This window comes from Eurosta solidaginis, chromosome 3 (genome assembly GCF_040869045.1).
Source record: "Eurosta solidaginis isolate ZX-2024a chromosome 3, ASM4086904v1, whole genome shotgun sequence".
In the NCBI taxonomy this organism is placed as follows: Eukaryota; Metazoa; Arthropoda; class Insecta; order Diptera; family Tephritidae; genus Eurosta; species Eurosta solidaginis.
In genome coordinates, this window is record NC_090321.1 from 118,971,847 (window position 1) to 118,999,286 (window position 27,440).

The following is a 27,440-nucleotide window of genomic DNA, read 5'->3' on the forward strand; positions in this document are numbered from 1 at the left end:
GAGGGGTCGGCTGCTAATACGCAACCAAAAATATCAAGTGAGGTGTCAAAAGGCGCGTATTAATCTCGAGAACAATAATCCGAGGCGGAAAAGAAAAAATTTATCTCTGTCGGGAGATATTTGGGTAATAGTCTAGTTGAGGGGTCGACTGCTAATACGCTACCAAAAATATCGAGAGAGGTGTTAAACGACGCGTCTTGACATCAGTATTAATAATCCGAAGGCGGAAAATAAAAATATTAACGCGTTCAAGAGATATTAACGAAAAACCGAAAAAAGACCCGCGGGTACCTCCGGAACCGGGGGTCGGATCCATAGTATTTTTGCGCAGAACACCTTTCGGCGTTGGCGGCCTTCGGCCGAGCTTATAAAAAATAACCCTGGGCTACGCCATGCCACGTCCGGGTGTGTGGTTTAACCGTAGCTACCGCCACGGTGATGCACAATTTTTTTTGGTGGGTACCAACACAACAACAACCACATGGAAATCGCCAACTTCAACTGCAAATATCTCCGGATATAGATAAAATTTTTCTTTTCCGCCATCGGATTATTGTTCTCGAGATTAATACGCGTCTTTTGACACCTCTCTATATTTTTGGTAGCGTATTAGCAGTCGACCCCTCAACTAGACTATTACCGATATTTGCAGTTGAAGTTGGCGATTTCCATGTGGTTGTTGTTGTGTGTACCCACAAAAAAAATTGTGCATCATCGTGGCGGTAGCCACGGTTATACCACGCACCCGGACTTGGTATGGCGTAGCCCAGGATTATTTTTTAAAAGCGCGGCCGAAGGCCACCAACCCAGAATTACCAAAAATTGTGCATCACCGTGGCGGTAGCCACGGTTATACAACACACCCGGACTTGGCATGGCGCAGACCAGGGTTATTTTTTATAAGCGCGGCCGAAGGCCGCCAACGCAGAAAGGTGTTCTGCGCAAAAATACTATGGATCCCACCCCCGGTTTCGGAAGTACCCGCGGGTCTTTTTTCGGTTTTTCGTTAATATCTTTTGAACGGGTAAAAAAAGTTAACTTGATCTAGACGTGAATACGCGTCTTTTGATACCTCACTTAAAAAAGGCCCAATTTTAGGGTGGGGCCCCTAAACTGCACAATCACCTTATTTTTTATAAGCGCGGCCGAAGGCCGCTAACGCAGAATGGTGTTCTACGCAAAAATACAATGGATCCCACCCCCGGTTTCGGAGGTACCCACGGGTATTTTTCCGGTTTTTCGTTAATATCTTTTGACAGAGTTAAAATTTTTATTCTCCGCCTTAGGATTATCAATACTGATGCCAAGACGCGTCGTTTGACACTTCTATCATTATTTTTGGTAGCGTATTTGAAGGGGTCAACTAGACTTTTACCCGCCAAAAAATATCCAAAACACGTCTTTTGGCGCATCCCGATATATTTGGACGCGTATTAGCAGTCGACACCTGTTGTAAATTACTACCCAAAATACATATTTGTTGTTCCAGAAATCATGGTAAAACTCTATTTCGAGCTGTTAGTCTAATCATGCCGGTAGATATAAATAGATTGACAGACGGCTGGCTAGAACTTGAGTCCGATCCTGGACTATTCACGTTATTATTGGAAGATTTTGGTGTTAAAAATGTTCAAGTAGAAGAGGTGTACGATTTACAAAAACCTATTGATGGCCCGGTTTATGGGTTCATTTTTCTCTTTCGTTGGATGGAAGAAAGAAGAGCAAGAAGAAAAATTGTAGAAGCCACTGCAGAAGTATTTGTAAAAGACGAAGAGGAAATTTCAAGTATATTTTTTGCTCAGCAAGTTGTGCCGAACAGTTGTGCTACTCATGCATTGTTATCGGTGCTTCTCAATAGTAATGACACCGACCTTCATCTAGGGGCTACTCTAAATCGCTTGAAAGCACATACAAAAGGTATGTGTCCAGAAAACAAAGGCTGGGCTATAGGAAATACACCTGAACTAGCATGTGCACATAATTCCCATGCGATGCCTCAAGCGAAAAGGAGACTAGATCGGAATGCAGCATCCAGCATATCAACCGGTAGATTCACAGGTGAAGCGTTCCATTTCGTCAGTTATGTTCCAATATCTGGCCATTTGTTTGAGCTGGATGGCTTGAAACCCTATCCTATCGATCACGGGCCCTGCGACGATAATGAGGATTGGACTGATAAATTTCGGAGGGTAATGGCAGAAAGATTAGGTATTGCTACAGGTGAACAGGATATACGCTTTAATCTAATGGCAGTTGTTCCGGACCGTCGTATTGCAATTACCCATAAACTAAAAATGTTACGGACAAATCAAGCAATTGTTTCGGGAACACTACAGAAGCTTTTGAAATGCAACGAATACAATAGTGTCAAAAATTTGAGACTTGATATTGAAACTCAAGAAAGAATCTACCAAAACAGTTCTCCACCGTCACCAGTTTTAGAGACAAATGCTTTTACAATTCGCGATTTACAATCTTTACTCAAAAATTTACATTCAGAAATTGCTGTTAGCGAACAGCAATTAAACGATGAGAATGATAAGAGGTATATGTTTAAGGTGAGTGCATTTTGTGATTTAATAGTAATATGGCATTAATTCAGTAAAATGTTCAACTAAAATATTTAAGTGGCTATTTCTATTATTACAATTGGAAATTCGTATGGAAATGTGATTTAAAAAAGCTTTATATACCATAATTTTTATGAATATGTGGGTAGATGTGGAATTATATAGAAGGGTACTCAGAGCAGAGCTGTAAAAAGATTGAATCAATTAGGTGTGCATTCTCTCAGCATTCTTTTGAAAATTTGTGATTTTTTGGTTGCATATTATAAATCTCCATTCCTGAGTGGCTTAAAATACTTTAAAACAAAACTAAAGTGTGTGTGTTATTGAATGGTAAAATATAATTCAATATAGAGTGTGAATGTAGGAACCATTCCCACTCTTTATTGAATGTAAACTTGAAATGAATGCACACCTGTTTACCATTCAGTACTAATTTTCTTATATCAGAGTTGATATTTTTATACTTCAGTAGCTATACAGGTATGTTAAAGGAATGCTTTCTTTAAAAGGTAATAAATCTATGTGATCAAATATGTATGTAATTTTTTAAACGAAACGGCGTATGTTCCGTCTGGCGTCCCATCATGTTCGTTTCCATGAACATGTGTGTATTTTTGATAATTCATGTACGCTCTGCCATTGTGGCCAGACCATGGTTCAATTATGCACAGGTTGGCTCATCTCATCAGCTGATTTTATTTATGTCATTGCATGGTCGAAGGGATTGTCAAAAGGAGATGTCAAACTCAAAATGAAACCAACACATTAGCAAAATTTTCTTACACATACAAAAACTGCTAAGTTTTATGTTTCCATTCCATACCATTCGCACCAACACCAATACACAGATTTTGACAATTTGAACAGACATAGGGGGACTCATGTAACCGTATAAATGCCTTATAAAGTGTGTAAACGTATAAATTTATCTAGTGCGTAAACGAGCTGTCAAATTTTGTATGAAAAATCATTTACACAATTTGTATAAATTTACGCGCACATTTCATGGTGTAAACGCGGTAAACTCAAAGGAATGCAACTTTGCAGACACTACAGCAGGCATTTTCATCAGAAATCTCCAACAACAGCAAGTAAATGCGTTTTAGTTTTGATTTTTCACTTAATCTTAGTATTTTTTAATTTGTATAACAACAAAAAAAATTTTGTTCGTTAATAATACAGCTGATAAACAATCAAATTTATCAAGAGTATTACTAGGTGCGTTCATATAACAGCGTGTGTAAATGGATATAATTTTACACCTTATAAGTTTATATGCTTTCATGAGTCCCCCTATTTTGTTGCTTTACAGATGAGCCAACCTGTATATAGTTGAACCATGGGCCAGACGATGATTCATGTACTAAGCAAAATATGTATTTGTATACCAGATACTTAATTTTGTAAATGTTGATTGAGGTATCCCAATAAAAACCAAGTACTTTGTTGTTTTAAATGCAAAGGCTATCATCATAAGGCCAGTGACTGTAAAGAAAGGGAAGTGTGCACAAAATGTCTTGGTGAACACAAACATACCCAATGCGATAAGGAACCAGTCAGGAAATGTATCAACTGTATGAGGGCAAATAAGGAACTGAATCTTGGGCTTGATGATTACCATGATACTATGGATATAGCATGCCCTGTATATCAGCAAAAATTATCCGCAAGGAAAAAAAAAGATTGTTTATTAGCAACCAAAGCATAAAAAGTACAAAATCTAAGTAGTGGGGTGCATAGCTTAGAATGTATATATCTCAATATTTCTAGTATAACAGCAAACAAAACTGAACTGGAGAGGCTTGTCGAAATAAGAAAACCAAACATTGTACTATGCGCAGAAACATGCACAACTGATCTTATAATGGATACCGAATTAAATATTCCGACATACAAATGTATTCGTTGCGATTCCCATAGTAGACATACGGGTGGTGTTTTGATGTATGTTCATGAAAATTTATAGTTTAGTATAGTCTGCAATATAGCCATTAACATGGATATATGGTGCATTATTATAAAAATCAAAAAATGTGCGTTAAAATGGCAAATTGGTGTACTTTATCACTCACCGAAACATACTCGAAACACCTATTAAGTTTATTCGCACAAAGGGCAATGATTCATAGAATTAATTTCAATACGAGAATAACAGAGAAATCTTCTACCAAAATTGACTTGCTCTTTAGTAATAACGATCAAGTTAGGTCGGAAAATATAGTTGAATATAGAATTTCGGATCATGAAACAATTAATTTCAAAGTACCAACAACAAAGTTTTGCAAAATGAGCAGTTACTCTACTTTTACCTCATGGGAATACTATAGTTCCGAAAACCTTTTTAATATGCTAAGAACATGCGATTTTAGCTTTGTGCGTAATGCGGGAGTAGAAAATAAAACTACAGCACTGAACAATATTCTTACTGAAGTAATACAAGCACTGACATATGTGAAGAGAACAGAAATACAACTGAGAAATAAGTGGTATGACCGTGAGCTTACAGCTCTCCATAAAAGAAAACTTGAGCTATATAATATTGCCACAGAAACAGGATACTGGGATGAATAAAATGTATTAAAGAAAATATACAAAAGTACGATTATGTATAAAAAGAAGATGTATATGGAAGGCAGAGTTCACAGTGTTTGAAAGACCTCGCAGAGCTTACAGATAACAAAAAACATATCACTAAGATAGTAATACATGGCGAATGCCTCGATAATGAGTATCATATAGCTAATGCCCTAAACAATTTTTTTGTACAGAGCATAGTCGAAATTAGTGATAGTATCGAAGAAATGCATACTGCATCCGAACTAAACGTTGATCGTTCAATCGCAATAGAACCATTTCTTTTCACTGACATTGTGTTAGACGATATAATGAATATCACAAAAGCTTTTAAAAATAAATATGGCGGAGAAAAGCTTTTATCTGAGGGTGTTTTCAAGGATTCCATAATGTACATTGGTAACTTTTACAAAGACAATAAATGAGTCCCTAAATAATGGCATTGTTCCAAACTGCTGGAAAGTTTCAACAATAGTACCTGTGGAAAAAGTAGAAAATACAGTGAAACCGGAGGAGCTCCGGCCAATCAATACGTTACCCTCAGATGAGAAAATTATTGAAATGGTGGTGAATAATCAATTGGTGGCATACCTAGAAAAGCACAAAGTTATTATACCAGAACAGTCTGGATTCAGGAAGAGCCATTCTTGTGAAATAGCACTCAACATGGTTATTACAGAATGGAAAGAAGATATATCAGATAAAAAAGTTGTGGTATCTGTCTTCTTAGACTTGAAACGGGCCTTTGAAACAGTTGATGGGAATTGTTGAATGTTTTGTTCAAAACTGGTGCCAGAGGACAGACTTTGGAATGGTTCCGAAGTTATCTCAGTGACAGAAAGCAAATGACGGTAATTGGAAACGCAGTCTCATCGGTTGTGGATGTAGATATCGGATTGCCACAATGTTCAGTACTTGCACCGATACTATTTACATTGTACATAAATTTGTTTTATTTATTTATTTACGATCTTGAAGATCTATATAATTTAATAAGGTACAAAGTATTTTTAATGTTTACATATTTGTTTCAATTCATTGAATTTCTTTGACTTAACTATATAATAATCTATAAAAGTATTTACTAAATAAATTTAACTACTTTACAGGTAGCGCTTTACAGTAGCTGTATAATAACTTTCTGAATTTTTTGGTATTATTACAGTTTTTAATTTCAATTGGCAGATCATTATATTCTCTAATTCCTTCGTAGTATATACTTTTTTTATCGAATTCAGATCTCACTACCGGCAAGTAAAAGTTGTTATTGTGTCTTGTTTGATAGCTATGGACCTCTCTGTTTAGTCTGACACGTTCACTTAGGTAATTCGGCAAGTTTCCCAACTTTATGTTGTGTATAAACTTCAATGTGTAGTAAGTGATGTTCTGTTTTACACTAAGCCAGTTTAAGCTGTCTAGTAAGTCCTTAATTGGGGTATCATACCGTTTTCTTAATATGAAACGCATAACTTTGTTTTGTTTAATTTGTAGCCTGGATTTTTGCGAATCAGCTAATGCGAATAGGATTGTAGGACAGTAAATAAAATGCGGCTCGATAATGGATCTATAGACCATTATTTTGTATTGCATACTAATATGCCTGCATGATCGAAACATGAACCCTATTTTTTTTTGGAAATTTTCCCTTCGATGTATTTAAGATGTTCATCAAATTTTAATTTGTCATCTATAATTATTCCCAGGTATTTTATTCGGGTTACTCTTTCTATAGGGGTATTTGCTATTTTTAGCGATACATCATCTTGAGTCACTCTAGACCCCATTATCATCCATTTTGTCTTTTCTATGTTTATTTTAAGCATATTTTGGCACAACCACTTATATATTGCCTGTAGGTTCGATTGTATTTTTGAGGCTGCCTCATCAATTGTGTTACCGCTTATAGTCAAAAGTGCATCATCAGCGAATAATCTTATTTTGCAGTATTTGATACAGTTTTTAATATCATTTATGTAAATTATAAAAAGAATTGCTGCAAGCACCGATCCCTGTGGCAATCCTATTTCAATGTCCACTTCGGGGGAAATCTTATTTCTTATTACAGTTTTCTGCTTTCTTCCACTAAGGTAACTTTTGAACCAGTTAAGCGCTATGTTTCTTATGCCAATTTTATACAGTTTTCTTATAAGAATATCTCTGTCTACTGTTTCGAAAGCTCTTTTTAGGTCGAGGAAAACTGAAATTGTAAATTGTTTCTTCGTTCTACTTTCTTTCCATTCTGCAATTACCAGGTTAAGTGCAGTTTCACACGAGTGTTTTGATCTAAACCCCGACTGCTTCTTTATAATAATTTCGTTTTTATTTAAGTAATCCAGCAATTGGTTCTTAACTACAGTTTCTATTATTTTCTCGTCGCTAGGTAAGGTATTTATGGGTCGTATCTCCTCTGGTTTAATTGTTCCCTTTACTTTTTCCACAGGTACAATTACTGAGGTCTTCCAGCAGTCTGGAAATACACCAAATTGGAAACTTTCATTAATTACACATGTGTAGGTATATCCTAAGTACTCCATGCTGTCTTTTAATACACCTTCCGTTACTAATTTTTTTCCTCCGTACTTGTTTTTTAATTTCGTTGTAACTCTCATAATTTCTTCAACATCTATTTCCTTCAATTTAAACACGCTTCTGCTTATCTCCATTTGATTTCCACCTGCTTCGAAGATTTCAATGCTATCTCTGATTCCGATTATGCTCTCATTAAAGTAACGGTTTAGTTCAGTTGCTATTTCATAATCATCTTCAATAAGAGCACCATTTATAGAAATTTTTTGAATTTGTGCTACCTCTCTACTCAAATTTATGGCGTCTTTTAGACATTTCCACATTAACTTTTGGTTGTTAGTATTTCTTGAGATTTTGTTTTCCATAAATGTTTTCTTTTTTATTTTAACTGCTTTTTTGTAATATCGTTTTATTGTAATATAGTTATCCCAAATATTGGTTCTCTCTGCTATTTTAAATTGTTCATACTTCAGTTTATTCAACTCTGTTAGTTCATGGTCGTACCATTTATTAATCAATTTAACTTGAACTCGCTTTTTATATGTTAAAGTGGCCATTACGTCATTAAGGATGTTGTTTATTCTTTGGACCTTTAGGCTAACTTAAATGATATAAAAAAATGCTTAAAATATTGCAATATACGTTTTTTTGCGGATGATGCACTGCTCATCATCAGTGAGAAATATGCCGACTGTGCAATGCAGAAAGCACAAGAAGATCTTGACTCTCTATTACAACGGGTTGTGCCTTAAAAAATTGAAGTTAAATATAGGTAAGACTAAGTTCATGGTATTTTGCAAAAACCAGAACATCATACGTAATAACGATTTAAACAATATAACCCTGAAGATAAAAAACAATTTAATTCAAAGAGTAAATGAAATGAAGTACTTAGGAGTTTTAATTGATGAAAACCTGAATTTCGGAGAACATATAAATTATCTTGAAAGGAAAATTGCGCAGAAAATAGGATTCATGTACAGAATATGCAAACATATTAGTCAACGTCATAAAATAATGGTGTATCGTTCAATTATTGAGCCGCACTTTATATACTGTCCTACAATTCTGCTGATAGCGAGTGATATGCAAATTAAAAGACTACAAATACAACAAAACAAGGCAATGCGATTTATATTAAAATGTCCCACAAGAACATCAAAAACTATAATGCTGAATCGGTTAAACTGGCTTAGTATAAAAGAGTCAATAAGTTACTTCACTTTGAAATTTATACATCATGTAAGATTAGGAATGCTACCGAGTTACCTGAGCAATAAAATATTATATAATCACGAGATCCATAGCTATGGAACTAGATACTGCAATAATATAAGACTGCCTAGAGTAAGAACAGAGTTCGCAAAGAAGACTTTAGAATACACTGGGTACAAAATGTACAATGAACTACCTACTGAGATAAAAGATTGTGACGAAACAAATTAGATGGGGTCACACTGAAATGACAGTCCTTGGTCGGGAAAAATCCCGAGTCGCTCCGGTACATAGAACCGACTGCCTTGCGAAGTCTCTCCCACAAGTTGTCATCCTCCCAGCAGCTCCTTGCAGCAGGACTGCTCCATATTCTCTTACTCCGAGAAGGCATCCAATCCAATCCGGGTCCGTCTCCTGACCCCGGTCCTGAGAAATGGTTTTGCTGCATCTGCCGGAAAAGAATCTTTTTAGGACGGTCATACTCTGTTCAGTGTGTCTCGTGCAAGGGATGGTTGCATCGGACAGGTTGTTCTGGGCTTGATCCCAAAACCCAACGTCCACGTAACTTTTATAAATCTTTTGTGGCTCTTTGCTGTTCACGCCCAAGGGCGTCCCGTAGTCTGCGCCCTAGCGCCCCGCATCGTCGCAGAAAAACGCACTTTCATTAACTTTAATAAAGGAAAGTGGGACGAATACAAATCCTTTACAGACAACCGCTTTGCTGCCCTCCCTATCCCAACTGATGCCCGCCAAGGGGAGCGTGCTTCCGCAAGGTCATTGAATCCGCCTCGGCTCGTTTCATTCCCGCCGGTAGAATTCCCGAAATTCGGCCCCACTTCCCGGCAGAGGCCGCAAGTTTAGCGAGAGAACGTGACCTTATAAGACAGCTCGATCCCGGCGACCCCCAAATAAGGGATATAAACCAACGCATCAGATTGCTTGTGGATGAACACAAGGGGGCGAAATGGGAGGAGCAGTTGTAACCTCTCTGCCGGTGTAGGTAAACTTTGGTTCACTGTAAAGTCCCTATCGAATCCGTCTAGGCACAATGACAAAGTTTCCATCGCCTTTGGCGAACAAGTGCTGTCGGATGCGAAAAAATGCGCGAGCGATTCCTGCCGACAATACATAATGCATTCTACAGTCGACAAAAATAGACGTAGGGCCAACAGACGCTGTTTGTGGGAAGGACGCATCAAATTAAATGGAGTAACACTGAAATGGCTGTCCTTGGTCGGGAAAAATCCCGAGTCGCTCCGGTACGTAGAACCGACGGCCTTGGGAAGCGACAGTCGGTAGGGTAGTGCCATCGACGTGGATGTTCAAAATGGTCGACATTTGGGACGTCCATGTTGTAACTAGGGTCGCGGAGGATTTAGTTGGTGATAATGTCAGGTTTCGCGAGGCGATAAAACTGGAGAGATCTGGGAGGTACCCGTTTATTCTGTTGCAAAGCACATCAATCTGTGGGCCTGAGCCTGTGGCCATTATTGTGCAGTCATCGTCGTAGGAAACGATAGTAACTCCTTCTCGTGGCGAAGGTAGCTTTGATATGTAGAAGTTAAACAAAAGTGGGGATAGGACACTTTTATATATGAGTGTTTATTTAATTAATGAAATAAGTTAATTGTTACATTTTAAAGTTAATGCGTAAAAGTATATCAATTGAAAGATAAAAAAATTATAAAGAAGATAAGAATGTTCTGGCAACACAGTTGCCAGATGTATATATAAATAATTTATTGTCGTGGCGCTGCCATCTCGTTTCATACATAACATTTTTCCCTCCTCTGCAAGGGCTAAGGTGAGTATCCGACAGGTGCCCTTCTCTGTCTGGTTGATCGCCGTGGAATTTGGGGTATTCTACTTGTTTCGGGTGTTGTATGCGGTGTCGATGTAGGATTTTGCCCTATTGTACTATTGGCCGGAGCAAAGCCTTCAAATTCTTCCGATCTCCACGATTCGTTTTGCGCCGTTTCAGTAACCACCGGTTGCGTTATTGCTTCAGTGCTATCTACTTCAGCTGATGCCTCGGTTCCATTGAAGAGTATTTCATAGTGCAGATCACCTAGACGTGCGTTTATGGTTCCCCTGAGCCACTTACAAATTCGTGGATTTCCAGACAAAAAGTAAACATTTTGATTTGGTTCAAACTCTCTAATAGTTTTCTTGGACTTTACGTATTGCTTCTCTTTTACCTTCTTTGAAATTTCCTCTGGTCGAATCAGATTCAACCTTGTGCGCAACTGTCGCCCCATAAATAGTAGTGCTGGTGATGACCCTGTGGTTGCATGCGGTGCGTTTTTGTATTACCTCAAAAATTCATTCAAATTTGTCTTTAATGAACTACTCGTAGTACCCATCGCTTTCAATGCTTTCTTGACTGTTTGTACGCTACGCTCTGCTTTTCCATTAGTTGCTGGGTGATACGGCACTGAATATTTGTGATATTTAACACCAACTGCTGTGAGAAAGTTGTTAAATTCTGCAGAAGTGAAATTTGTTCCATTATCAGAAACGACAGTTAGCGGCACGCCGTAAGCCGCAAACACTTCGTCCAACAACGCAATTGTCGCCGTTGCTGTTGTAGATTTAGTAACTCTCACTTCTAACCACTTACTGTATGCGTCCGAGATTACCAGCAACATCGCTCCCTCGAAAGGTCCCGCATAATCGATATGAATACGTTCCCATGGTCCCTTGGGGTATTCCCAATGATGATCCTCACTTTTTGCCGGTTTGTTTGCTTGTCTTGCACATGCATCACATTGGTTCGCAATATTCTCGATATCATTGTCTATGCCCGGCCAGTATATGAATGAGCGAGCAATCCCTTTCATCTTAACAATTCCTAAATGCCCCGTGTGTAAATTGTCAAGCAGTTTGTTTCGATATTTTGGTGGAATAACAACACGATGTTCGAACGTCAAACATCCGGAGGACAACTTATAATTGACTTCTGGGGATTTGTACCCTGCCCTTTTCAAGCACTGGCTGAAAGTGGGCGCGTGAAAGATAGTCGGCATTCGCGTTCGCCTTTGAGCTCTTGTACACTACCTCGAAATCAAATCTGCTTAAAAAGTCTGCGTAGTTCGCCATTCTACTTATGCATAATACTGGAAGCGATTTGTCAGGTTGTAATATTTGTGACAATGGTTTATGATCGGTGATTAGTGTCCAATGGCGCGCGTATAAATATTTGAAACATTTTTGAACCGCCCACAGAATTGCCAATGCCTCTTTGTCAATCTGTGGATAGCGTTGTTCTGTAGCATTCAATGTTCGACTTGCGTATGCAATTGGTCGTTCGGTCCCGTTCTCTAAACGGTGTGAAAGCACGGCTCCTAGTCCTGTTGGACTCGCGTCTGTTGCCAGTAGTACAGGTAGTGTTGGGTCGTATGGCATCAACACTTGAGGTGAAACCAACGTCTCTTTCAATAGGGCAAACGCTGCGTTTGCCTCCTTAGTCCAGTAAAATTTCTCTCTTTTCAGCATATCCCGCAATGGACGTGCACTTGTGGCCAAATTTGGAATAAATGCGCTATAATACGTTGTTTTTCCTAAAAACAGCTGTAACTCTTCGAAAGTCGTTGGTTTTGGAGCGTTAGAACCCCTTCAATGTGTTTTTCGGATTTATGTATGCCCTGTTCGTCGATGCGGTGGCCAAGGAACTCCACCGATGGTGTCGCAAAGACACACTTTGACTTGTTCAAATGCAAACCATGTGATTTAATGCGATTTAGTGTCGTTTCCAAAACTATCAGTAGCTGCTCGAAGTTTTCAGCAAACACCAAGATATCATCAAAAAAATTTAAAACATTTGGGACTCCCTGTAACACAGTCTCCATTTTTCTTTGCCAGATAGCTGGAACATTTGCTGCTCCATATACCGCACGAGTAGGTCGTATTAACCCATGTGTCACTGTATTTAATGTCAATACATGCGCAAACTCATCGTAAATAAATAAATAAATTGTTAAATGCGTATATGCATCTGTTATATCTAAGTGAAAAAATATTGTAGCGTTTTTCATTTTATTAAACAAATCTTCTGCTTTTGAAATCGGGTGTTCGTCGATGATCATTTTTGGATTGACAGTGGGCTATAATTACCGGTAATGCGAATACCCCCATTCTTTTTTGCCACTACGTGTGTTGTTGAGGCCCATTCTGAATGCTCCACTGTCTTGTAAAAACCTGACTGAATTTTACGATCTATTTCCTGGGCATACTCCTCTCTCAGCGCCATCGGTACATCGCGCGCTCGCGCGAAAACTGGTGCTGCTCCATCTTTGAGCTTTACTTTTGCAGGTGGCCCACTCAACTTCCCAGCTGTCGTACTGATTATGTCCTCAAAACGTATAATGAGATGTTGCAGTCGCGTTTGTTGATTCATTGATAGGTTTGGTGCTGTTGAATTTATAGTATTGATTCGATTAGACGATGAAAACAGTTCAGTGAAGTTTATTTCTCGTGCGAATTGCGATATCCATTCTCGGCCGCAAAGTGTATCACAATCTCCTTGAACGACATACAAATTAAGTCGTCGTGAAGTTTTCCCCATTGTCGCAGTTACTACGACCCGTCCAATGCAGTTTACCTTGTGCTCCGTATAGCTTGTAAAATTTGGTTTAATCGAACGCAACGTTTTGCAATTTATTACTGCACATGGTGCACCCCTATCTAATTCCATCTGAATTTGTTTCCCCTCTATATATATAGGAACCATTTTTCTATCTACTGCATTGCATGCATTAACACTGTTTAGTTTTTGCACTGATTCACATTCATCCTCTGAAATCTGATCTGATTTGGTCTTACACACATGGGCGAAGTGGCCCACTCTTCCCCATGCAAAGCATTTGGAATTATTAAATTTGCAGTCTTTTCTAAGGTGCTGCCCCCCACATCCGTAACAATTGGACCCTTTCTCTTTTGCCCTCTGCATCGGTTCTTCGCCACTCGGGGTTTTCGAATTACTATTTCTTTTTGTTTTAACTGGTGCGTATCCCAGTTTATACGTTGGCTCGCTTGTTTGTAACACTTCTGTGCACTTTAGGTCTGTTGTGGCATTTTGTGTTAATTCGATTGTATGCACAATTTCGTATGCTTCAGCAAAATTTTTTGGTTTCTTTGCAATAACTTCATTACAAATAACTCTTGATTCTACGCCATACAACAATTGCTCTAGTAGCATTCTATCTAAGAATTCTCCATACTCACAGTGTACATCCGCTTCTCTTAACCGAAGTGCGAACTTGCAAATCGACTCTCCCTTTTCTTGTTTGTTTTGCCGGAACGTGATACTTTCTGCATACTTATTCCTACAGCCATCAAAATGGCGAACCAAGATATTTTTTATTTCGCTGTAGTTGAGCGAGTCTGGTGTTTTTGGGCTAACAAGAATTTTTAGCGCTGTATTAAGCTCTGCCCCCATGTGTACACGTACGAACTTGTGCTGTTCCGCTTCTGGAACCTTGCTCAACTGTAATGCCCAATCTACACGTGTGAAATAATCCTGTACTGGGGATTTATCTTCCGATTTGTATTCCGTAATACTAAACGGTGGCGGTTTGGGTGACACCGAACGATTTACGTTTGTATTTGCCGCAGCATTCTGTGCAGCCTCCTCCACAGCTCCTCGGATTGCTCCTGCTAGCGCATCCAACACTGTTTTTAAATCCTCCGGTGTAAGGTTCATTTTTAAATACACTTCTGACACCACTTTTATATATGAGTGTTTATTATACCTTTTATGAAAATGAAATGGTATATTAATTTCGTCACGAAACCGAAAATTGTAAGTCCTTAAAGGAAAATAGATAGACCCACCATTAAGTATACCGAAATAATCAGGTTGAAAAGCTGAGTTGATTTAGCCATGTCCGTCTGTCCGTCTGTCCGTCTGTCTGTTTGTATGCAAACTAGTCCCTCAATTTTTGAGATATCTTGATAAAATTTGGTGAGCGGGTGTTTTTGGGTGTCCGATTAGACATTTGTCAGAACCGACCGGATCGGACCGCTATAGCATATATCCTCCATACAACCGATTTTTCAGAAAAAGAGGATTTTTGTAATATCTTACCCAATTTAACAGATTGAAGCTTCAAACTTCACCATATACTTTCGTATATTGCACATATTGCTGCCTGAAAACATTTAAGAGATCGGTCGTATATATAGTATATATCCCCCACAACCGATTGTTCAGATAAGGAACTTTTCGTAATTACTGCCCTATTTTAAGAGCTAGAGCCTTCAAATTTCAACGAATGCTTACATATATAGCATATATTGTTGTCTGAAAAAATCATAAAGATCGGTGGTATATATAGTATATATATGGTGGTATATATAGTATATATATATAGTATATATATATATATTTTCGCAAATTTTAGCCCCATTTTAACAGCTAGAAGCTTCAAATTTCACCAAATGCTTACGTAAGTATAGCATATATTGTTGTCTGAAAAAATCATAGAGATCGGTTGTATATATAGTATATATCTCATACAACCGATTGTTCAGATAAGAAACTTTTCGCAATTTCTACCCCATTTTAATAGCTATAAGCTTCAAATTTCACCGATTGCTTACGTATATAGCATATATTGTTGTCTGAAAAAATCATAGAGATCGGTTGTATATATAGTATATATCTCATACAACCGATTGTTCAGATAAGAAACTTCGCAATTTCTACCCCATTTTAACAGCTATAAGCTTCAAATTTCACTGATTGCTTACGTATATAGCATATATTGTTGGCTGAAAAAATCATAGACATCGGTTGTATATATAGTATATATCTCATACAACCGATTGTTCAGATAAGAAACTTTTCGCAATTTCTACCCCATTTTAACAGCTATAAGCTTCAAATTTCGCCGATTGCTTACGTATATAGTATGTATTGTTTTGTCAAAAAATCCTAGAGATCGGTGATATATAATATATATATGATGGTATATATAGTATATATATAAAGTATATATATATATTTTTTTTATAATTTCGTCCCCATTTTAACAGCTAGAAGCTTCAAATTTCACCAAATGCTTACGTGTATAGCATATATTGATGTCTGAAAAAATCATTGAGATCGGTGGTATACATAGTATATATCTCATACAACCGATTGTTCAGATAAGAAACTTTGCGCAATTTCTGCTCCGTTTTAACAGCTAGAAGCTTCAAATTTCACAAAATGCTTACGTATATAGCATATATTGTTGTCTGAAAAAATCATAGAGATCGGTGGTATATATATTATATACTTCATATAAACTGTCATTTTGAACCCTTTTTTACGGCTAGAAGCTTCAAAATTCATCAAATTTCATCAAATAGTTACGTTTACGTCATATATTTTTGAAATACGTGATTCGTAGTCATAGTTTTTACATGCAGACCACAAAAAACGTGAAGCTTTGCACCCTCATACAGATTACCTACCTATTTTTTATTTTATATTTATCTTAAAAATCGTTTAGATATGTTCAAATTTCACCAAATGCTTACGTGTATAGCATATATTGTTGTCTGAGAAAATCATAGATACCGGTGGTATATATAGTATACATCCCATACAACCGATTGTTCAGATAAGAAACTTTGCGCAATTTCTTCCCCATTTTAACAGCTAGAAGCTTCAAATTTCACCAAATGCTTACGTGTATAGCATATATTGTTGTCTGAAAAAATCGTTGAGATCGGTGGTATATATAATATATATCTCATACAACCGATTGTTCAGTTAAGAAACTTTGCGCAATTTCTGCCCCTTTTTAACAGCTAGACGCTTCAAATTTCACCATATGCTTACGTATATAGCATATATTGTTGTCTGAAAAAATCATAGAGATCGGTGGTATATATATTATATACCCCATATAAACTCAATGTTTGCCCCCTTTTTACGGCTAGAAGTTTCAAAATTCATCAAATTTCATCAAATAGTTACGTTTACGTCATATATTGTTGAAATACGTGATTCGTAGTCATAGTTTTTACACGCAGACCACAATAAACCTGAAACTTTGCATCCTCACACAAATTACCTACCTGTTTTTTATTTTATATTTATCTTAAAAATCGTTAAGGTATGTAGATCTGTTCACTATATATTTCTTATCTTATACATCCGATTATTCGGAGATTACGAACGGGATAAGATTATTGTTCAGCCCCATTCATGAAAGGTATGAAGTCTTCGGCACAGCCGAAGACAGTCCCGTTCATACTTGTTCAATTAATGAAATAAGTTAATTGTTACATTTTAAAGTTAATGCGTAAAAGTATATCAATTGAAAGATAAAAAAATAATAAAGAAGAAGATAAGAATGTTCTGGCAACACAGTTGCCAGATGTATATATAAATAATTTATTGTCGTGGCGCTGCCATCTCGTTTCATACATAACAGACACCACCCTTTGGCACCCCTTGTTTAATTCTTCTTGGTTTAGATGATTCGTTTCTAAATTGCACCGATGCCTGCCGACCACACAGATAATTTGCGGTCCACCTTTTAAGACATGGGGAAGGGTAGACCCTTCCAAGAATAACAGTAACGTGCCATGGTTGACCGTATCGAAAGCTTTTGATAAGTCTAGCGCAACGAGTACTGTTCTATGGTGGCGGTTTTGATTTAAACCGCAATTTATCTGGATGCTAATGGCATTTAGCGCGGTGGTGGTGCTATGGAGTTTTCTAAAGCCATGCTGATGAGTTCAGTGAAGTTTATTTCTCGTGCGAATTGCGATATCCATTCTCGGCCGCAAAGTGTATCACAATATCCTTGAACGACATACAAATTAAGTCGTCGTGAAGTTTTCCCCATTGTCGCAGTTACTACGACCCGTCCAATGCAGTTCACCTTGTGCCCCGTATAGCTTGTAAATCGTCGATCTGTCTTTAACAACCTAAAATTTGGTTTAATCGATCGCAACGTTTTGCAATTTATTACTGCATATGGTGCACCCGTATCTAATTCCATCTGAATTTGTTTCCCCCTATATATATAGGAACCATTTTTCTATCTACTGCATTGCATGCATTAACACTGTTTAGTTTTTGCACTGATTCACATTCATCCTCTGAAATCTGATCTGATCTTGGGCGATGTGGCCCACTCTTCCACATGCAAAGCATTTGGAATTATTAAATTTGCAGTCTTTTCTAAGGTGCTGCCCCCCACATCCGTAACAATTGGACCCTTTCTCTTTTGCCCTCTGCATCGGTTCTTCGCCACTCGGGGTTTTCGAATTACTATTTCTTTTTGTTTTAACTGGTGCGTATCCCAGTTTATACGTTGGTTCGCTTGTTTGTATCACTTCTGTGCACTTTAGGTCTGTTGTGACATTTTGTGTTAATTCGATTGTATGCGCAATTTCGTATGCTTCAGCAAAATTTTTTGGTTTCTTTGCAATAACTTCATTACAAATAACTCTTTAACGAGGCAAGGAGAACCGGCAACTGGGAGGAATACACCCCAAAATCTAACTAAGTACAATAAGGAGATAAGAAAAGCAAAAAGGGAAAGTTTTAGGAATTTCTGTGAGGGAATTTCCAGCACGCCTTCAGCGGCAAGGCTACACAAGGCCCTAGCCAAAGAGCAGAGACAGACAAACCTAGCAATTAGGCTCCCCGACTGTACCTATACCGAAACGGTGGAAGAGCGAGCAAAGGCCTTGCTACAAGCGCATTTTCCTGAGGCCTCCCCGCAAGTACCGGAACCTGTATTCCCCAGAGTTAGACCAACCCCATCGGACTGGCAACTAGCCAACTCCCTCTTTTTTGAGGCCAGAGTCAGATGGGCAGTGGAATCTTTTGAGAAATACAAATCTCCGGGGGTGGATGGCATCTACCCGGCGCTAATGCAGCAAGGGACACAGATCATCCCACATCTCGCCAGGATCATGAGAGATAGCCTGGCACTGGGATATATACCCACGATGTGGAGAAGAGCAAGAGTAGTATTCATACCAAAAGTAGGTAAAAAGGACTATTCACAAGCAAAGTCCTTCAGACCAATAAGTCTAACCTCCTTTGTCTTGAAGGCAATGGAAAAGATAATAGACCAAGAAATCAGGTCGAACGCCCTCAAGAGCTGGCCCCTACATTATAGCCAGCATGCCTACAGAGCGGGTAGGTCCACGGACACAGCTCTGTACCAGTTAACATCTGAAATACAGAGGGCGTTCGAAACAGGGGAAACAGTGCTTTGCGCTTTCCTTGATATTGAGGGTGCCTTTGACAACACATCTCACGAAAGCGTAAACATAGCACTGCAGAGAAGAGGAGTTCAGGTGCCAATCCAGAGATGGATTGACAATCTACTCCGCACAAGAATCGCTGAAGCTCAAGTAGGCAGCAGCGCAGTTAAGGTTATTACAACGAGAGGGTGCCCCCAGGGAGGTGTCCTGTCACCCCTTTTGTGGAGCCTAGTATATCAACATTCAAGTTGATATTTAAAAAATCTTTTATTTTGATTTTAAATATAAAAATTTATTTTTGTTTATTTTTGAGTTTAGATATTTTCAAACTAATTAGAATTTTCTTTTTTTGAAGTTATTCAAAATTTTAAGTTAACACGAAAACTCAATTAAAATTATTTTAAAAGTTAAAGTAAAGAGTACAAAGTAGTTAACACTATATTTATTTCTTTTTTTTTAATATTGACAATAATTCCGAATTTTTCTAAAAAGTTTGCTCCTAAAATTGGTGTATCAATATTCGCAATAATGAATGGAAATTCAAAATCTCTTCTTAAACCTAAATCAATTTTAAGTAGTTTTGTACCGAAAGTTTCAATTGAAGAACCGTTTGCTGCGGTCAAAGTAAGATCCGAATTTCTTTTATAAATTTTAAATTTAGAAAAAGGAATAACTGATACATCTGCACCTGTATCGATAAGAAAATTAAGTTTATTGAATTTATCAAATATGAATAGGCGACGAGTAGGTTTAATAATAGTTCCATTATCCGTCACCGTCATAATGGATCGTTTCAGTTTAAATTTTGTTCGGAATTTGAATTGTGATTTTGATTAAAATTGCATGGGGGTATACATTTAAGAGCGTTATTCTTAAATTTTTTGTGATACCAACAAATATTTGTTTGTGAAGTAAAATTACGATTGTTTGAAAAATTTCTTGATTTTGAAAAATTTCGAGATTTAAATCTATTTCTATCCTTAGATCTTGAACGGATTTGTAATTGATTAATATCATTAGAAATTTTATTTAAATTTTGAAAAATAGCCGTGGTTAATTCAGTTAAATTTTTAACGCATTGTTCTAAAATATTATTATTTATATTTGAGACTACAGGAGATTTGGAAGAATGACGTTTGTTGATTAAATCAAAAAGTTTGTCAGCTAAAATAATTACTTCATCTTTATTTTGATTGTTACTAGAAGTTAAATGGATTTGTATTTCTTGTGGCAATTTACGAATCCATAATTTGAAAAGTAATTCTTGACTTACAATGGAGTCAGTACCTATAAGTGATTTCATAAATCTGAATAATTCAGATGGTGAACGATCACCAAGTTCAGTTTTTGAAAATAATTGTTCTAATCGTTTTTCTTCGCTAAGAGAAAATCTTTCACATATAATTTTTTTGATTGTATCATATTTATTAAAAAGAGGAGGAGGGTTAATAACATCTAAAATTTTAGATATAGTATCTCGTTGAAGAGTAATTAGAATATTTTGAAATTTTAAATTATCATCATTGATATTGTTAATTTCAAATTGTCCTTCAACAAGTAAAAACCAGGCATCAGGAGAATCTTGCCAAAATTGTGGTAATTTAATAGATTTAGTAGAAGAAAAATTTGTAAAGTTATCTTGTCTTGAAGTATCTTGTGTTATATTAGAGATGATGTTTTGTGTTGTATTAATGTTAGAATTTTGAGTTGTATTGTGAGTCATGATGTTATTTGTATGGTTGATATTTTGATTTTCTGAATTTGTAAATTTACGAGTTCGTATTGGTGAACGTAGAACCATATGAAAAGAAATTTAAATGAAAAATTAGAAATTAAGAAAATATTTAAGATTTTTTTTTGGAAAGGGAGTTAACAATTTAAATAAAATATTTAATTTTATATAAAAAATAAGTAAATTTAAATAACTATATTAAAATTGTTAAAATATAAAAATAATCTTAAAATAAATTTAAAAGTTTAAAAGGTTTAAAATTTTAATTTAAATTATAATTGGAAAATTTGTAATATGATATTAAAATAAAAATTATACTTACATAAAATTAAATTAGTAAAAAAATATTCAAATTAATAAGTATTTGATTGATGATTGTAGAAATTTTGAGGGAATAAATGGCGTTTTTTGGGCGTGATAACAATTAAATTCATTGTTGTTGCTGTTTATGCAATGGCTTTGTTGTTTTCTTTATGAATCTCATCATTTTCATCGTGATGTCTTATACTTTAAATCCGTTCTTGTGTGTATTTTGCGTAAAATTGTTGTAATAGCTCTTGTTGTAGTGAAGTGGAAAACTTAACTATTGTTTTAAGCGTAGTATATTGTTTTTTAGAGTTCTTTATTAATTAACGATTCGTAGAAAAATTTTATTTTTATGTATGTTGCATAAAATTTATAGCATGTCTACTAGTAAATTTCTGCTATAAGTACTTTATGTTTTATTTGATTGTCCGCACTTATTTTTTGTTTTTGTTTCGTATATAGAATTTACAGCGACTGTTATATGCAATTTGCACAAAATATTGTTTATTAATTGAAGAATATTTAAGTTTCATTTTTTTTTTAAATCGATGTGCGATTTACAATTATGGTACTATGATTTAACTTTTTAATTTTTTTATTGTTTCTTTAAAAGTTTTAACAATTGGTTAAACTATTTTGTTCATCAAATCTGCTAAAATTTGATTTCCGTTTTCGGGTGTTTCCACACAGTCCATCTACGAATGTCTATGGACTTTCACTTATTTTCACAATAGTAAATGTTTTAAGCACTTTCAAACCGAAATATTTTTAAAGTTAATTATAGCTTCGTATTATAATCACTAAATTCATAATTTTTTGTTGATGGCGAATGTATTTCCAAATTGGATTTTAAGTAAACAAACTGATGGCTGTTCGTTTAGTCTGTTTCGCACAACTATTTAAATCGTTGTAAATATGACGGAGTAGTTACTTTAAAATTGCGAAATTTTTTGTTCAAAAATCATTTATCACAAGCACGAGGTATATATATACAAGCACGGACAGATATAGATTTAGATAATAAATGCATTTTAATTAAAAATTAGCGAATGGAAATTTTCGTAATCATTACAGTCATTAATGAAATAAAATATTTGCGCAGGATCGTTGGTAGGATCGCCAATATATCAACATTCAAGTTGATATTTAAAAAATCTTTTATTTTGATTTTAAATATAAAAATTTATTTTTGTTTATTTTTGAGATTAGATATTTTCAAACTAATTAGAATTTTCTTTTTTTGAAGTTATTCAAAATTTTAAGTTAACACGAAAACTCAATTAAAATTATTTTAAAAGTTAAAGTAAAGAGTACAAAGTAGTTAACACTATACCTAGTAGTGGATGAACTCCTGCAAAAGCTATCAGACAGTGGCATAAAATGCCAAGGATATGCTGACGACATCGTCATAATTGCAAAGGGTAAATTCGAGAGTACGCTGTGTGACATAATACAAAGAGCATTGAACATTACAACTGAAATATGTTTCTAAAGCGACGAATCTGGGCTTCGTCATAAATTCTAATCTGTCCTGTGTTGATCACGTTAATTCTGTCATCAGTAAAGTTTACTATACCCTACGAAACTTAAGAGTATCGGCGGCCTTTACCCCGCTAGAAATAAGAAGAAAGCTGGCTATACAATTAATATTGCCAAGTATTTGTTATGCGGAATGTGTATACAGCAAACTAGATTCCAAGTCTGCACACAAAATTGATGTAGCCTTCAATCATGTAACGCGATATGTTTTTGGCTTAGCAAGATTTGACCATGTATCTGAATGGAGGACTCGTTTGTTGGGTTGTGAGGTCTCTGATTACCTTAGAGCGAGGAACTGCATTTTCCTTTATCGTATTATGGCAGATAAAGTGCCCAGTTACTTATATAACAAGTTGACCCTTTCGCAGTCTGCTCGCATATGTGACATAATTTTACCAAACTACAACTACTTGAACTCTGCAAGGCTATTCTTTGTCAATGCTATCCGCATATGGAACTCCATCCCGAACTCAATTCGCAATAGCTTAAGTAAAAGCAACTTTAAGAATGTTATATATTCGTTCTTTCGTCAATGAATGTCTTGATTTGAAACTGAGTTTACCTACATATCTTCTAGTCAATTATTATTATTATTATCTTAAGTATTCTGGTACCCAACTAGCAATTCTGTTTCCGAAAATGGCTTACTGTATATTTAGATATAACCGATTTTAATACTAAGTTCGTTTTTATTTTCCTAATTGTTTTTCGTAAGCGTTGGGAGCGAATATTTGCTAACGTTAAACTTTTCTTTTTTTTCCTTTATGAATTGTAGTGAGCATATTCTGTTATGAATCTATTTTGGTTTCCATCATATATTATTTTATATACCTTAAATATGTTAGGTTAATGTGTTAAATTTAAAACTTGAATGTTTTATTATTATCCTGTCATTTAATGTCTGTTGTACTATAAAAGATCATACATGATCTTATTGTACTAATATATATTTCTCTTAATAAATGAAATGAAATGAAAATGAATGGTGCGCCAATGTGGGTCTTAACATCAACCCATCTAAGACAACCATCATCCCCTTCACCAGAAGAAGGGTCGTACCAGCCCTGAGAGCAATAACAATAGATGGCGTGGAACTAGAATATGGAACCGCAGTGAAATACTTGGGGATCACTTTTGACACCAAGCTCTTATGGAAACAACACTTCGACTCCATGAAGACTAGGGCCACAAGGTCCATCATGGTATGCAAACGTCTAGCAGGCAAATCATGGGGCTGTAGCCCACACGTGCTAAGATGGATGTATACCATGATAGTAAAACCTATGATGACATATGGCTCAATAGCCTGGGCATCGAGAACAACTCGGGCGACGACGAGGCAAGCACTGTCAAAACGTCAGCGACTGGCATGTGTGTGCATCGCGGGAGCCATGCGCACATGCCCCACAACAGCGCTGGAAGCTATCCTCGATCTAACCCCGCTGCATATATCGATAGAGCAGTCAGCCAAGCGAGCCCTCCTTAATATCGTCAAGGAGGGCTCGGGCAAAGGTAAAGTCATATCGTCCCGGAACATGGAGGAATTGAGAGAGAAGATCCTAATCTCTCAACTCCCGAGGGATGACATCCTCAGGCAGATAGTATATGAGAAAAGATATAAAGTAGAACTGGGAGACAAGGGTACGTGGGAAGAAAACAGAATTGAGAGCATTCAGCAGCTAAACAGTATAGTATGGTATACCGATGGCTCGAAGACCCCAGAGGGGATTGGATCTGGAGTCGTTGGACCCAGAGCCAAGATATCAATACCCCTGGGAGCATACCCGAGCATTTTTCAAGCGGAGGTATCCGCCATAAGCCAGTGCGCGGACCTGAACCTTCAGCGGAAATACTCCAATGAGAAAATAGCCATACTCAGTGACAGCCAGGCCGCCCTCAAGGCCATATCGGCATTTGAAATAAAATCGGCACTAGTCCTAGAGTCCTAGCTGAATCAACTAGGAGCACACAATGAACTACTGTTGGCCTGTGTTCCTGGCCACAGGGGAGTCGAGGGAAACGAGCAGGCGGAGAAGCAGCAACGATACGACCTATTGGTCCTGAGCCATTCCTGCCAGTGGGCCCACAGGAAATTAGGGGGCATCTATTAGCAGAAGAAAAGGAAAAGAGGGAAGAACACTGGCGTAATATGCCAGGCCTGAGACAATCTAAGCTACTGTTAGGGGGTTACTGCACAACTCGATACAGGGCATTTATAGGCCTCTCGAAAAATAACCTAAGAATTCTAACAGCTATTCTTACAGGACACTGTAGACTGAACAGCCACATGCAAAAGCTGGGTATAATATTGAACAACACATGCCGATTTTGTGATCGATCAGCGAAGACGGCGGATCATATCCTCCTGGAGTGTGATGCAATCTCAAGACGTAGAGCTAAGTTTATGGGCTCACCATGGCCAGAGCATTATCACATCAAATCCCTCAAGCCAGGTGAACTGCTAGGGTTCATCAGAGATTTCGGCTTGGATGAGGTGTTGTGAAGCAGATGAGGGCAAAATAGACCAATGGTCGAGTGCGATCCTCAATTAATTATCTATCTATCTAACTCGTGATTCTACGCCATACAACAATTGCTCTAGTAGCATTCTATCTAAGAATTCTCCATACTCACAGTGTACAGCCGCTTCTCTTAACCGAAGTGCGAACTTGCAAATCGACTCTCCCTTTTCTTGATTGTTTTGCCGGAACTTGATACTTTCTGCATACTTATTCCTACAGCCATCAAAATGGCGAACCAAGATATTTTTTATTTCGCTGTAGTTGAGCGAGTCTGGTGTTTTTGGGCTAACAAGAATTTTTAGCGCTGTATTAAGCTCTGCCCCCATGTGTACACGTACAAACTTGTGCTGTTCCGCTTCTGGAACCTTGCTCAACTGTAATGCCCAATCTACACGTGTGAAATAATCCTGTACTGAGGATTTATCTTCCGATTTGTATTCCGTAATATTAAACGGTGGCGGTTTGGGTGACACCGAACGATTTACGTTTGTATTTGCCGCAGCATTCTGTGCAGCCTCCTCCACAGCTCCTCGGATTGCTCCTGCTAGCGCATCCAACACTGTTTTTAAATCCTCCGGTGTAAGGCTCATTTTTAAATACACTTCTGACACCACTTTTATATATGAGTGTTTATTTAATTAATGAAATAAGTTAATTGTTACATTTTAAAATTAATGCGTAAAAGTATATCAATTGAAAGATAAAAAAATAATAAAGAAGATAAGAATGTTCTGGCAACACAGTTGCCAGATGTATATATAAATAATTTATTGTCGTGGCGCTGCCATCTCGTTTCATACATAACAGACACCACCCTTTGGCACCCCTTGTTTAATTCTTCTTGGTTTAGATGATTCGTTTCTAAATTGCACCGATGCCTACCGACCACACAGATAATTTGCGGTCCACCTTTTAAGACATGGGGGAAGGGTAGACCCTTCCAAGTATAACAGTAACGTGCCATGGTTGACCGTATCGAAAGCTTTTGATAGGTCTAGCGCAACGAGTACTGTTCTATGGTGGGGGTTTTGATTTAAACCGTAATTTATCAAGATGCTAATGGCATTTAGCGCGGTGGTGGTGCTTTGAGTTTTCTAAAGCCATGCTGATGACAGGCTAGCTGCAAATTTGCTTTGAAGTAGGGGAGCAAAATGGCTTCAAGCGTCTTGGCTTATAACCGCACTGCGTTTGCCCGCTTTACGCAACAAAATGCACCCCTGCGTGCAAGTGGCATCGCCGTCAGCTGTTCCTGAACAGCAATGCCAATTGCACTCAGCACGACCAATTGACTCAGCAATAAAAATGATGGCCGCTGAGCGTGGGTGAGAAAAACGAACCCGATTGAGTTCGTTTTGCACAATTGAAGTGACCGGTCGTAGCTACAACTTCGAGAACAAAAAATGTATGTAAAAACCAAAAAAGTGTTCTATTCTATCTTTAAACAAAACTAAAGACAAAAGTTGTGGATATAAAAGTAACGTAAAAGAATAAGAACAGTAGAACTTAAATTATAAATAGAGATTAAAATAATTTAGGTAAAACTAAGGTGTGAAGTTCTCAATCTACGGAATTAATTTAAATAAACGGTGTATGAAAAATAAACTGAATTAAACTTAATAATTTGGAACTAAAAAGGTAAAGGAGGAAGCGTTGTGTGTGTGAGCGGGTGTGCACCAGCGAGTGTGAGTATCAAAACCCAGCAAAAATGGTTGGAAATAAAAGTCCAACCTTAAATGGCGACCGTGACGCCAGGCCTTGCAATGGCGGCCATAGGCGTGAAGAGGCAGGCCTCTTAAAAACTAAAATTATAAAAATTTAAAAATCAAAGAAAAATTTTTTTTATTAATTAAAAACGAAAATGAATTAAACCATCAAACAAAAATACAAAAAATTACAAAATCGAAAGAAAATGAAATATTAATTACATCAAAATACACATACACGAAAAGAAAAAGTTACAAATAAAAATCCAAAAAATCTACAAAAAAATTAAAAAAAAACACCATAAAAATCCAAAAAAAAATACAAAACTTTTAAAAACCCTACAAAAAAATATATAAAAATGCAAAAATCGTACAAAAACAAAAATTAAAAAACTAAAAACCTTTACAAAAAAAAAGTTCCCTCGAAAACTATAAAAAAAATTACAAAAAAATTAAAAAAAATCGAAAAATAATTACAAAAAAATTACAAAAAATTTAAAAATCAAAAAAAAAAAATCTACAAAAAAGTACAAAC

General features: G+C 36.7%; 1 protein-coding gene across 10 annotated transcripts in view; it reads left to right on the plus strand.

The window, feature by feature from the left end:
* Positions 1–27,440, plus strand: part of caly (ubiquitin carboxyl-terminal hydrolase calypso) — a 253,657-nt gene that overhangs the window by 1,066 nt on the left and 225,151 nt on the right. For 9 of the 10 annotated variants that reach the window (XM_067773003.1, XM_067772999.1, XM_067772998.1 and 6 more), the window contains exon 2: positions 1,490–2,558. In XM_067773003.1, coding sequence (XP_067629104.1) covers positions 1,530–2,558 — 1,029 coding nt within the window. In that variant the 5' untranslated portion in view covers positions 1,490–1,529. The other variant, XR_010950860.1, reaches the window with a different exon arrangement.